General features: G+C 40.7%; 1 protein-coding gene across 1 annotated transcript; it reads right to left on the minus strand.

The window, feature by feature from the left end:
* Window positions 1–7239: 7239 nt before the first annotated feature.
* On the minus strand, window positions 7240–14581 carry LOC118430368 (homeobox protein EMX1-like). The gene is made up of 3 exons (XM_035841216.1): window positions 13645–14581; window positions 12167–12351; window positions 7240–8506 (listed from the first exon to the last, which is right to left on the minus strand). Exons 1-3 carry the CDS (start codon window positions 14069–14071, stop codon window positions 8288–8290), a joined length of 831 nt encoding a protein of 276 aa, XP_035697109.1. The 5' UTR covers window positions 14072–14581; the 3' UTR covers window positions 7240–8287.
* Window positions 14582–14587: the final 6 nt, after the last annotated feature.

The following is a 14587-nucleotide window of genomic DNA, read 5'->3' on the forward strand; positions in this document are numbered from 1 at the left end:
GCCTCAAAAGAAAGAAGAATCGAAGAACCATGGCGGTGACCTCACTGCGAACGCGCTGCGACCTAAACTTTGACAGAACCCTCAACGAATTTCATAGATAAAACGGCCTTTTACACCTTGTGTGTTTTCTTAGGTTTATCAGTCATGCTTTTGCATCTTGCATGACATCCCAATTATGAAATCAAGTATTACACAAATCCTATTTTAATAGGTCGCAGCACGGGTCACAGTGCAATCACCGTCTGGTGGAATTGGGGACGTCTGATAACATAATTTCGCCAGGTACTACATAGCCACCTTTTCAAAATCAAAGATTTAATCGAAACCTTCTCAAATGTCTCAAACACCTGGATATCAGAGGGGTACATACCTCGGAATTCCTGCATATATATCTCCATTTTTATTCAAATGGTGAATAGTTTCAAGAAAAGCCAAACATTTCAAAATCAATGTCTCTCTGTCGCACTTCCTTTATCGCGTAAAGTGTCTAAATTATTTCGGTCAAATTTGTTTCCTTATAAAATCAAATGATTTTCACAACATTTGAATCTGAATTCTAGTATCTTGCTGGCGGTAACATTGTATACATGTATGGTCGCATTCTATGATTGCTTGCTAATAGACATTAATAATTTTTCATCATTACACATTCCATACACAGTCTACTTTAGCAAGCTTTCACGATTGATGTGACATATGCGCTCCCTACCGTTATCATAGCCAGAAAAACGGTATCAGTCAGAACTCAAATGTTGCTCTATTTCCAAACACAGGGTTTATTTCGTAGAAATAGATCCTGAAATACAGTGGTTTCATGTTATTGTTTCCACTTTGTTATCCTCAAACAATAGAACACGCCTTAGTTACAGAAAACACCGACAATTCCACAACAACGTACGGCAGATTTTGAGCGGATCCAAGTTTGTGTTCGATAGATCAAAGGACGGGTATACATGTAGTTCCACTGCGGCCAAGTTCTAACAGAAAGACGGACGGGTCTCTCCAACCGATCTGACAGCGTAAGTGATTCCTTTGTGTTGGTGCTGTCTTCTTCAGACAGCTTCAGTTCAAACGCATGGCCGTTCTAACTGTTGCGGACTGGCCATGCGGGACGCCAACAAATGGCGGTGAAAGGCCGACTTTTGAACGTCAAGTGAGGAGGTACGTTGTAGCTGACAGGCGCTGATGTCGCGTCCCCACGGGTTAATGGCGGGGCTCTTACGGGCATGCAGGTGTGTAATGAGGTCTTTCACCTCCCAAGAAGTCAAGCTGCTCCCATATCGTGACTAGTCACCGCCGTGGATGGAGGCCATCAATTTTGGTTGTTGTGGAAAAAAGCTTGGCCAGTTTTCCTCCGTGCAGTTGACGACCGCAAAAACCTGACCATAGCCGTGTACTTGGCACACAAAAGCCTGCGGTTGAAAGTTGGTCGACTGTTGGAGGGAGGAATTATTCCGTATTAAAGTCAGATTTAGTAAGATGGAAGTCAAATGCCGGCTGGTTTTTGGAACGACTATATTTCCATGTTGCGCGTCGAGTGATCCGTTCATGACAGTGGTTAGGATCAGGGCCTTACACGAGACATATTTTGAGGTTGTTGAAATGGCGAATTACTGTCAATTTTTCCTGGTAAAATAGGCTAAACTAAACCACAATAGGAAGAACACAATAGCTCTTATTGATTTGTCTTTTGAAGAGATGACAGCATTATCTACGTACGTTTGAGTCTAAAGAAAACTGTGCTCGTCGTTACATATGCTGACAGCATACACTTGGGGTCCTCGGTTCATGGCAGTTCGGCTATTTGAATTTCATTGATTGTCCAACGAATTTTTCATGAAAAAACAAATTTATGACGGAAAAAATATTCTACTTTACCTTAAAATTGTTGTATTGTAATCTACGTGTAGTTCAGAGCACCTCCTTGTCACAGAAGAAGAAGGCCTCTATTGAAGAAGACACCTACATCTCGTGAGACTTGTTTTCTAGCACGAGATTACACGGAAAACACTTGAGACTTGCGTGGCTAATGAATGAGTAATGCACGAATATCATTTTGGAACAATTCAGCTCCCAACAGTCATAATTCCATCTAATGTATCGCTTTGTTTTCACTTTTCAATATCAAATTTCCTTCTTCTTTCTTCTCCGCAATAACATTTGTATAAAGGCAATGTTTACAATGTCCTCGATTAGTATGATGAACAGATGACCACTTTTGACAATGTCAATTAGATTTTTTTTTAAATGCACGATTTCACGACATGTTTATCACAACTATTTTTTTCGTCCGACATTTTCTCCAGGAGCCATATTTGATGCACTCAGCAAAATATGGTTCATTTTCCATCATTTACTTGGTACCCCCACTTCATTCCAATTGCATGCACTGTTATACGTTAAGCATACAATAAAATTGACTAGGCCCGACCAGTATTTTTAAACTGTCTTTACCAGATATCCTAGCTTATCATATCAATTACTAATCCCCTTGGCCTGTAAATATGTCTAAATACCCCAAAATATGTATGTAAGCTATAATTATACAAAGTACTCCCCGCGAAACTAGCAATTACCGTGAAAAGAACTCAATTACACTTGATGGACAGTGGATTTCACACATCAGATTGTTCTGTCCTTTTTTTTCCTTCGCATGAGGAAACGACAGAAATGTTGCGTTGATTTCAGGTCTGCGTCTAGCATAGGTAAACATTCAAGCTCAGCTTCTAAGAAAAGTCAGTTACCTACGCTTCCTAGTAACATGGACCATCTATTCAAAATACGAATACGTACTTAAATTTCAGTAAAGAGTTATTCGGCCGTGAACAAAATATATTTGCGTATATTTGATGTTTCTTTCTTTCTTTCTTTCTAGTTTAGGTACAAGGTTACAAGGATTTGGGAAACGGAGACAATATATACCCTTGTATGTATCTCTAGGATACAATACATAATTTTGGCCAGTATGCACCCCATTGTGAATCGCTTACATTAAAGTAAAGTTATCAACAAAGCATCTTATCATAGTCAGCATCTAACACATAGCTCCTAAATATGGACGGTATAGAATAAAGATACCAGCATGAAGTGATGTTATACTTGCTAGAAATATAGGTAATAATATCATACAGACACAAGAAAAGCGGCAAAATACGTACTACCGCAAAGCTACAAGAGATAACAGCGAAGCAAATCTAACCAATCTTTAAGTGGTATGCAGGCAGTGTGTGTTTTGGATCCTCAACTCAATTCCTCTCCATGCCAATTAAAACACGCGGAGCAAAAAAGAAGAGGTCGTGCAGAAGTCGAGGTAAATCGTTCTGGGCCGACCTCCGCCACGGGACCGATATATCACTGCGCCGTACGTCAGGCCACGTTACTGTTCCCTGGGCTAACGTGAACACCTGTGAAACCTCTCTTATCTAAGGGTCATCTCTGCCGGCGGGCTAGCCGGGGGGAACTAATTATCCTGTCATAACAAATGTGCAACCAGAGCGTGCACTCATAATTTATACTATCTGTACACTCCTGCAACATTTGACCTAGCCTTTACGTTAGAAAAGACTTGGAAAATGCAGACTAAGATTGCTAAAAATTCTTTACAATTGATTAGATGTATACATATATATATAAAGAAACTTTAGTCAAAACGATACGCAGAGTGAACAGATCGTTTAAAAGACAGAATTAGACAAATAATTGCACGAAGTTGATTGTGAAATCTGCTCTTTCACCGGAGAACGATTTGTTATTCCGCGACCCTAACAATGGCGTAGTGTCGAATGTGAAAAATGAGAACAAGAAGTTTGAAACATACTACTACTAGTATAATTTCTGTACACGTGTCGTGAGTTAACTGATAACTCTTTCTTTGACGTTGAGTTAGTCGTACCTATCGAGCTGATTATTATACATACAACATAAGAAAAAACAAGCATGTCAGGAACACTCTTTTGCCATATTAGAACTAATAGCTCTGAAAAAGCCTTCTTAGACAATAAATTTCTCAGACATTTGCTTATCTCCATTCCGATCTCTTCTGTGTTCTTCTAAAAGACGGGATCAAAGCTATCAAGTAATAGGGGCAAATTGGTGCTTCAATGTCGTCTGATCAGAGTCGGAACAAAGGAGGAGCATGGCTTATCTGATCAGTCGGAAAAGGCATGTCATTCTCCTGCTCACAAGAAAACAGAGATGGTGCACCCGATAGCGACAGCAAGGCAAAACTGTTCTCGTAATTCTGTGAAAATATATCGTCGTTGCGTTGTTTGATTCGTTCTCCTTTTCCCGATTCGGTAGTGTCTTGTTCAATAAAAAAAAGCTAGTTTGCAAGTGTATATTGTGGCAAGGACATTTTGTAGACTGACCTTGATTATAGAAAATGGCGATGCATTGTATTGTAGCTGAATGAAACCAATCAGTTGTCACTTGTCACCTGTCATTGTTGTCCAAAGCTTTGGACACATCATGTATGGGTTTCTTCGTCTGCACGTAGATTGGAAGAAAACGTCACTTACTAAAACATGTAGTTATCTAAAATTTCATTTTGTTTACGCAAATGTGGAATAATGTTCAAGGTTTGGTTTTGTTGGCGGTTCAAAGACACGTTATAATTGTTTTCACATGTGAATCAGTAGATCTTAAAGCTTGAGAAAGAAAAATCCTCCCGGGACAGGTTAGTCACTGTCCTCGGGAGTAGAATGAGCTGAACCCGAAGAACACTCCTTCATCGCCCGCTGTCTATCGAACATAACACCGTCGCACACCCCAAGCTCAAGTTTATGAATAATTGTATCGACAAGTAACCCCTGAGTTATAGCCAGTTGCTTTTGGATACTGTCGAAGCTATTGATAATTCATAAGGCCAATTGAAAAAAGAAGAAAAAAAAAATGAAAAATAGAGGTTTGAGAAGGACTATCATCAATTCATCCTGACAGCAATCCTATAGCTAGTTTTAAAACTACATATACTATTCACAATCCAACTATCTGTTACATGAAAAAGAGTTATTGTACAATCTATACATCGATCGAAGACTGACAAGAATAAAAAGTACCCGCCGACCACTTAAGCTAAATGTGAATGCAAGTTCGGATCAATCGTGAGCGAGGTCTAACAATGGGCAATATTTTAAGTGCTGTAATAACTGTCCACAAACCCCTTATTTAGATTTAAACGGTTTGTAGCGGTTGATACATTTGCATTAAATTACTCTATAGTAGCCAATAACCTGCTTATCATGGTACTGGTTCCTATTCAGTACTTCATTAGCCATGAGAAACATCATTTCAACAACGTTAAAGTCTTGCTTTATTCATAAAATCAGTTTCTGATTTCAAAATCAAAATCAGTTTCTGATATCTTTGATTTTCAAAATATTGTTTTCGGATTATGAGTCTTTGTGAGATGTGTGTATTTGTACAATCTTCTACTACAAGATGCCATCATTTTCTAAATAAAATGGTTGTCAGGTTAACTCTTTATTTGTATTTTAAGACTAAAATTTGGAACCTTCGGGAGGTGACAAACAATTCTATTTACAATATGCACGTGCACGCATGAATGTGACTGACTACAATCGAGTACTACTACTACTGCTGGTATTGTGTTCCTTATTATTGTTTAGCAGCCAGACCTAGCGCCTGACGGCTGCTCCAAACTCATGGCGTCGGCCTCACGAATATCATGTCCCTGAGAACGTGCCTGGACCGCGGGCCCTGCAATCTGGTTCTCGTACCCAACACAATAAAGCCTCCTTAGAGACAAAGACGGTCCATTTAATTCCCATTTGCAGAGACCGCGACCCCAGAGCGTTTATTTATCTGGCCTGGCGGGGGACCATCGAAATGCCATCAAAGTTACCGGAGACGTTTATCAATATTGAAGAAAAATACAACTTATTGAAGTATACGAGGTGTATATATAAATATATATATTCGTCATCAATGCAAACAATTTCGATCATTTCCCAATGAATGATTAAAAGCATAATAGACCATTCTACGTAGACATCATGCCATATACAAACGTAGTTTTCTTGCTTTGTGTTACCAATAGTATTTACACAAGAAACGTTCCAACAATAGTTGATTCGGTAAATTCTTTGTTAATATAAATGTCTGTACCAGTTTTACTACCGGGTAGTTTTTTGGTTTTAGGTTTGCTTGTTGGTTTCGTTATTTTGTTGGGTTTAACACAGCTTAATGTAGGCTTAGAATTCATGGGTAAGAGTGAGATTTTCTTGTATCAAGGCATAAAGTACAGTGTTATAGTGAGGAGATGTTTGAATCTTTAATGGGTTTGAATATGAAACTTCTGATCTCCAACTAGAATTTAGACAGCTTTGAGTTTTGTTCCCTTCGTTTGCCATCAATGCTGATATGTAACAGGTCAGTGATTACTATCTACATTTAAAATCTAATTGTCCTGCCAACTGTTTTCTATGCTGTAACAATAGCTCAATCGAGTGTAGTCAATTGATTTTTTCATCGCCAAACTTTGAATAAAACCACAGTGCTGTCCATATGGGGGCATGTTATAATAAGATATGATTTAATTGGTAGTAATTGTTTTGCAACACAGCTTGTGGTAGCGTAGCTTTGGCGCCTTTACGACATCAGACACCTGGTTCGTCAAGTTCGCAGGTGACCTCTAGAGGTCACCCCCTGCCATAACACAAGAGTAGCTTTGTCTACTGCACAGTTGGAGCCCAAGTTGAGTCACATTGACATCTTTTCTGTTTCCAACATAGCTAGGTATAATTTGATGATTTAGCCGGGCGGTAACAGCAACATCTGTCAACCGGGATGCTAGCGTCACCTTGACGAAACTAAGTCTGACAGGCTAGCTGCGAAAACACGGCGGGAACATCCTTATCCGGGAGGGAGGCAGATTTGTCCAACTTATTATTTTGTCAGTTCGTGTTATGGCTGAGCACGAGTGACACCGGAAGGGTGAATGGAGAATGATGTAGTTGAGAATGTACATGGACGACAACGCTGTCAATTTCATCTGTGTCAAAAACGTCGTCTGAAAAACATGGCGGTTACAATTTGTGTTCATAGAACAGCCATTTCTGACCCGAAGTGTTATCTATTTTTTATGTTCTTTCTCAGAATTTTGATATGATATCATGACGCCTTATGCATGTAAATATGAACAATTATACAATGTAGACTATGCAAATTCTTCTAATAAAATCGCAAAAGACCCTATGGTATTAAAGAGGACGTCATGCGGAAAATGTGAAACTTTATTTAGACATTCAGAGCGGAATATGTAAACGTGGACAGATCATAGAAGTAGCTCTATTTACATAATTTGAAAGTTATTACTCGAAGCTGTTCTACGATCACTGTTTCGAGAAATTTTCGTTGTTTTATTCATTCAGCTTATAAAAAGAAACAACAACATGGTATACACTGAGTATAAATGTTGTCACATAGCGGTTTCGTGAACGAGAGGAAGTTAAGTTCATTTGACTCGGTGCATATAGGGGACATGTGACGCTAACTACTATATTTCACAATAGAGATAGAGATGTTCTGATATCTTTTTTCATAAGTCTGAAATTCTGGCGTCAGATTGTCAAAGATGTTGGACGTGAAGGCACATGGTGCTTCGACACATACACACGAGAATTTGCTGGATACCAGTCGCACTCTTGTTCATAGAAAAACATCTTGTCTTGGTTTTTTTGTCCAACTACACGCTCTATACATTTTGTATGTTCATACACTTAACACAACGTCTTTGAGTTATTAAATCCTTCAAAGTTTTCCTTTTAGTAGTCCTTCCACCGCTTTGACAGACCGAGGAGTTTCCATCAAACCTCCGTACACAAACATATATGTCAAGAAAGAATTGTAAATACTATCAACGTTTTGTTTTACAGTTATGAATGTTCAGTTCTGAGGTCTTGGTCCAGTACCAATCGTGCCTCTGTCACTAGTACGAAAAATGCCATTACTTCAGTCCCCTTTTGTTGTGTTTTCACTCGGAAGATATCGTATAGAATGAAGGGTCAACCGTGTTTTTCACATGCTGTGATCCCTTATCGCCAGTGCACTTTACTGGTAGCCTGTGCGTCGAGAGTTTATTCCGTCGCCATAGTGTGACTCTACATTTTCATTCTCCTCCATCTTGGAGGGAAAACGCCTAAAATCTAGCGTTGAGAGCAGCAACATCTGTTCTGAGTTTTTCTTTATTTCAAGTCTTCTCTGTCTACCTCTGCCGGTGCTTCTTCTCAAACAATGGAGCCGAGGCAGTCAGTTAGCAAGAGTTCTTTCATCTTGATCCAGCGTCACTACAGCTGCTGGTGCTTTTCGTCTCGTCGTGCCCGTCCGGTGCCGAGGTGTGCTCCACAGTGGTTGTGAGCTGCTGCGTGGCCTGTCTCCACCTGCTGACGTGGTGTGCGCCCCTGTGTTTGGTGGGAGAGTCCCTCCCGTCATCCCCTTGTTGTTCTCTCTTGTGTTTCGTCCTTCTGTTTTGGAACCACACCTTGACCTGTGCGCGTGTAATGAGAGGGCAGAAAAGATCTCTTTAGACCATGGATAATCTCACTTTTTCATTACGCAGATTCCCTTTAGCAATTACTAATGAAGCAAGAATGCACTGTACACAAACATGGGACAATTGAAATGCTGGATGCCACTTGGTATTTGCTACACTCTTTCTTAAATCAAACGATTCTAAAACACGTGGAATCCCCAACCCAATTATCAGTCAACCCGCCATTGTGCCAAAAGTACGTAAAGACCTACAATCTAAAATTGTTTCTTACCGATATAAAGATATCAGAGACCAAGTATCATCCAAGCTTGCGTATTAAAATAGAGTGGATATTTGTGTGGTCTAGTCATAGTCCTTGACTCAGCTGGTGTAATAACGCAGATAGCAGTACTTGTGACACGTTTTGAAGATATAACGCGAATAGTTACATTTTGTATATACCAACTACAACAGTCTACAAATGCGTAGATGGGAGAGGGACATATGTACTGGAAGCAACAACTTCTCGCCCACTAGATAATGTAAGTGTGCCAAAAAGAGTAGCACGGGTCGGCAGCGCAATGAAGCTGTCAAGACATTTTTGTCGCAAAAACAAGACGGGTCATTCATTCCTCATGGTATACCAAAACGCCAGTCACGGCAAAACAACCAATAAGATATCGAAAGCATATATTTAAAGAAATATATAACTACATTCTTGTTGAGCTTCCTTACAATTCTGTTAGGTTGATTGTTGTACTTTAAGTGTTATGACACCATTCCCATTGGGCGCTTTGGTATTTGGCCAGAAATTAGGTAACCAGCGAAATCATCCTTATGCGACCTGGCGAGCAATCGCAAAAAGCTTAAAGGTCATTTTCAGTGTGCTCCAAATCTCGAACTATGTGGGAAAAGGGTGTATATCTAAACAATATTTTCTGTTCACAGTCTTCTGTACTTGAAACTAAGACAAAACGTAGACTAGTAGAGGGTAACGCAAAATAAGACGATTGTGCTGCCATACAATGGCTAATGCACGTTTTTATTAGCTCATACTGTACAGGTTGGGGAAAGCATTGACCACACAAGGCCGTGTGATATACTACGTCGTTGTCCCAGTTGAAATATGAGGGCTGTCAACCCGTGGTATATGTTTTGGAGAGAGATAAGGATCGAAGATGATATGTCAGCGACACAAAGAAAACGTTCAGCGCTGGACTACCGCCATATCTCATATATCAAGGCACAAAGGGGGAGGGAAGGGTGGCCGTCAGCAAGTATTACAGACTGAGCACATGTCGCTGCCTTTTAACAGTTTCAGGGGATGAAATTTTTGTGCTGAAACATTTCACGTTATTTTTCGAAGTAGAATTTTTATAGTGTCATAAATTCTACTTTCCATTTTGAGAAATGCACGCATGATCGATAATTGGACGTGACAGGGTGCCATCAAACATGGAGGTTCTACACGAAGCACAGACGTGGTCAATTCCACTTTGTAGAAACCCAATTGCGGGTAAAAATTGCAAAATTATCTATGCAATATGCCGTATATGAGTTACGGGACCACCCACGTTATATCTGACGGTACGAGGAGGGAGGTATTTTTAAGAGTTAAACTTGAATACGACAAGATAAGACGCAACATCCTATGTTTCAGATAAACTTGCAATGAAAAGTATATTAACAGCATTTTGTTTGAAAAAGCAACAACAACAATGAAATGACTTAAATCTTAAATAGTGTCAGTCATATATCAGCGAAACGTATGAAATTGTATTAGCTTCGTTCAAAGTCTAGTCATTAGTAACTGTTTGAATAAAAGTCAAATCAGTTCATTCAGAAAATAAGGTGCACTCACACACACCCTTCGTTCGTTGCTGAATTCGTACCGGATTTTTTTTCTAGTTCCCCTTTTTCTAAGTTACTAACATAAATGTAAAATTTACGCCATTAGATGCAGAGAACACACAGCAAACGTTAGCCTCCGCTCAGCGGAAAAACATCGCATCTTCCCTCGGTGAGAGGTGTCGTTGCCCCCGAGCGTTTAGAGTAACGAGTACCGAGGGCTTCCCACTTTTCTCGAACGGTTTTTGTCTAATTCCGTTATAATATAATATATAATACTAAGATGATTTCTATGAATATGTTTTGTTGTTAAGGCGAGATATCAGTTCCAAAGCTAACAAAAGGATCGCGTTGGACCCGAGTGTTTTCCATTTCCAGTCATTTGAGCGAAGGAATGGGGCTTAAAATTCCTGCCCAACCGCAGCATAGTCCAGCAAAACATGGAAGGCCATTATAGTTTGAAACCCCTTCTGGCAGTTCTGCTAAAACTATCAACCACGAAGCCTCCATGTTCTGATAGACCTCGTGATATTGTCTGCTACAGTCAGAGCAAGACAAGAAAATTGGCTCATTAAGTAATGCCCACACGCGATTTAGGTGGGTTTTTACATTCAACTTGGCAAATGTGCCACTTCTAATGAGTACTGTAAGAATGGGGAAATTTTACAGTCACAACTTACGTAAGATTTCTAAATGAACTCTCGACCGACGTGGTTGACAGGACTTTTATGACAGACGATTGCAGAGTAGACATTCGCGGGCAAATGCAACACGACTTCCTCCTTCCTTCATTTCAAACACGCATATCATCACTTAAATCCTACCCTTGACTCTTATTCTAAATCTTGTCTCATCTCTCCAAATGTCGATAACAGATACTTTTAGGATTATCTTTATTACCTGGATGACATCGAATGCCTCTTTAGCTGGATACTCATGCATAGTTTGAAAATCTAAATGCATTATCATAGGTATGAGCATAAGAGACTTTCTTCAACCCGGCTCTGTTTAACTTTTCTGAGAGGATGTGTAAAATCCAACCCGTTCTTCCGTGAGACTGGGAGATTGTGTAAAACCCACCTGTGTTTCTGTGAGATGTAGAGACTACTGTATAAAATCAACTGTGAGAATGAGAGACTGTCTAAATTCATTCGTGTTTCTGTGAGACTAAAAGAAGTTAAAACCCACCTCTCTAATCCATTTTTGTTTCAGTGAGACTGAGAGGCTGTGTTTCTGACAGACTTTATCACTGTCTGACCCCTGTGTTTCCGTGAGGCAAAGACTGTCTAAAATCTACTTACCGGTGTTTTTGAGTTTGAGAGACAATGTAAAATTCACCTTTGTTTCTGTGAGACTTTGAAACTGTGTTAAACCCACCTGTGTTTCAGTGAGACTTTGAGCCCTGTGTTTCCGTGAGGCAAAGACTGTCTAAAATCTACTTACCGGTGTTTTTGAGTCTGAGAGACAATGTAAAATTCACCTTTGTTTCTGTGAGACTTTGAAACTGTGTAAAACCCACCTGTGTTTCAGCGAGACTTTGAGACTGTGTAAAACCCACCCAATATCTGTGAAACTTAGGGACTGTGTAAAACTCACCTGTGTTTCTATGAGACGTTTGAGACTGTGTAAAACCCACCCATATTTCTGTGAGATTTAGAGACTATAAAACCCACCTGTGTTTCTGTGAGATTTAGAGACTGTGTAAAACCCACCCATATTTTTGTGAGATTTAGAGACTATAAAACCCACCTGTGTTTCTGTGAGATTTAGAGACTGTGTAAAACCCACCCATATTTCTATAAGTTTGAGAGACTATGTAAAACCAACCTGTGTTTCTGTGAGACTCAGAGACTGCGCTAGGTGCTTCCTCTCCTGTCCGACTACGTAGTGGTTCTTCTCGAAGGCGTGTTCTAACCGGAGCAGCTGTGACGGGGTGAACGCCGTCCGGATTCTCTTCGGTTTCCGGAACGGATTTTGCAGATGGATGAGCGACCCGTTACCCATATCTGGCCCTGTTCGTGAAAGTAGAGGAAAATATAAGAGATTAAGGCTGTAACTGGCATATTGGCATGTCGCATAGTCTCTAAGCAGACCCTACGGTGAATTAGAAATAGTATCAAAGCTGGCAACTTTAGTATAGCGGCACCAGGTGCCCGTTTGACTCCCTTTGGCCGGCTATCTCCCTTTGGCCGGCTATACTCCTTTGCCAGCTTTGATACTACTTATAAGGCACAGTAGGGTCTGTTTGAAGACTAATGTCGCAGTGGTCTTGAGTGAAGACAGAAGTAAGTGAATTCATGGGTTTAATGCTAACTGTTGTGTCAATGTAAGTCAACCCTGGTAGATGCAAACATACATTTTTCTCTCGTATGCCTCTTCTATATCTTATGAGTCATTACCATTTGATTCATTACCACTATTCAGAATGAGACCTATCCAAAATCTCAACTATCCCACTGCGCTGGTGACACGTTTGCGAAGTATTGTGTCTTTCGTGGGTGGCTACTAAAATGAATCATAACACTGATGAAAGTCAATCTAAATCATAAACCTAATGATCAACATCTTAAGTCTTGGTAGTTTAAGTGAGTGTTTCAGAGGACTATAGCTTGAGCCGCGAGGGTCTTTGTGGCCTGGTAAGAACCATTACTAAACATCTAGAAACATACTGTCTTTTTATAGATAAAAGTGATACGGAAAAATTGTCGTCCAAGAAAAAAAAGGTTCGGCACAGCATAAAGTCTGATGAACAAGACAGAAAGAAAAATTAGAGCACAATTTATTGTCATTCTGTTATTTTCATGTCCATCATTTATATATCCGCTTGTAGCCGAAAAGAATAAACTGACCGACTTAAAAAAATACTTAAGACATAAAGAGGCCTATTTGGTCTTTATAAGGAGGAATATGTCTTGCACCTGGCATTCCTTGAGGACAGTATTTTTGGCACAAGTTATAGAGCATCCATAAACATTTGGATGCTCCAAGCTAATGTCAGACAAATTTTAGTTAGATGTACATGGATAAACGACTTGTCTCAGGAAACTTGTTGTCTTAACGATTTTTAAAACAAATAGCTTTATAGCTACAAAAAGATGATTTTAGATTTTTCTGCATTTGAAACGATGATAAAATAGTATATTATTTTCTGATACGTTTCTGCTGTCAGTATATTCTAAAGGTGCTTGCTAACACGGAAGTTTATGCGGACTCAGTGAGGAAACCGGTGACGATCTCCTAAGCATAAAATTTTATCCTTAAGTCTCGTAGAGAGGATGTTACTGCGTCTCCTATGATAGTCTTACCTTGTAACCTGTGTCCGTAAGGTGGGTGTCCGCCCAGCATCCACGGGTTGTACGGGAGGTGAGTCTGGTACGGCGGCGACACCGTAGACTGGTGCGGGACGGTCGGGGGCGCGCCCGACAGCAGCCCGGGAGGCACCATGGTAGGGGCGCTGTACGTCACATAATGGGGGACCGAAACCGGCCTAGGCCCGCCGCATAGACTCCCTAAGCTCGGTAGTGACACCGGGATCCCACCCTGAGTGTACGGCACATGTGGTATGCCAGAGTTTATCGTCGTCGTCGCTGTCGTACGACAAAGTCTACTCAACTCCAGGAGTTGAGAAGGGTGAGGCAGTGTCCGAGGCGGGCCGTCCCGTGCGAGGTGGTCTTTTGACACCAGCGATTCTATACTGAAGCTAGACTTGGTGGGTTGGAGCACCGCCATCATTTTGCGTATGGCGCTGGTGCCAAGGTCTTTAAAAACCTCCAGCCGATCCAACACCTGGGCTAGTGTACAGTTCTATTTGTCAAAGATAGTTTGGTAACGAAATTGTTGTTCTTGTCTTTACGTCTACGTCAAGAGAGTTGTGTGTTCTGGATGATCCACCGGTCTTAAGAGCGTTGTAAAATTTCGTTTCTCGGCGATGTTTTAAAATAAGTCCGTTGTCAGCCTTAGAGTTCCCTATCCTCCTGTTCCACCACACTGAAGCCTACTGGTCCCCTGTCTTAGCCATCCAGCTTTGCTGTTGCATAGTTAAATTTGCCATACTGCCGTAGGGACTGGTTTTTAACAGTGGGGAGCTGACCTCTAATGGCAGGTATGGCTGTATGGTCGCGTAACAGTGAACCCACCTACCGGCGTCACGAGATGTCGTCTCGAACGTTTCCGGACGTCGTGGTGGCGTTCCGAACCACCGTAGCGAGGTTAGCACATTCGTTTTAAAGACAGTTGTGTTCGTACATA

The sequence above is a fragment of the Branchiostoma floridae genome, chromosome 14 (genome assembly GCF_000003815.2).
Source record: "Branchiostoma floridae strain S238N-H82 chromosome 14, Bfl_VNyyK, whole genome shotgun sequence".
NCBI classification, from domain to species: Eukaryota; Metazoa; Chordata; class Leptocardii; order Amphioxiformes; family Branchiostomatidae; genus Branchiostoma; species Branchiostoma floridae.

What these genes read in the sequence shown, in the direction of transcription:
- LOC118430368 (XM_035841216.1), bottom strand. Translation starts at nt 14,071, where the DNA reads ATGATGGCGGTGCTCCAACCCACCAAGTCTAGCTTCAGTATAGAATCG. An exon ending in TTACGGACACAGGTTACAAG is followed by an intron (nt 12,352 to 13,644) that starts GTAAGACTATCA and finishes TTTCACGAACAG; the next exon opens with GGCCAGATATGGGTAACGGG. An exon ending in TGAGTCTCACAGAAACACAG is followed by an intron (nt 8,507 to 12,166) that starts GTTGGTTTTACA and finishes ACACGCGCACAG; the next exon opens with GTCAAGGTGTGGTTCCAAAA.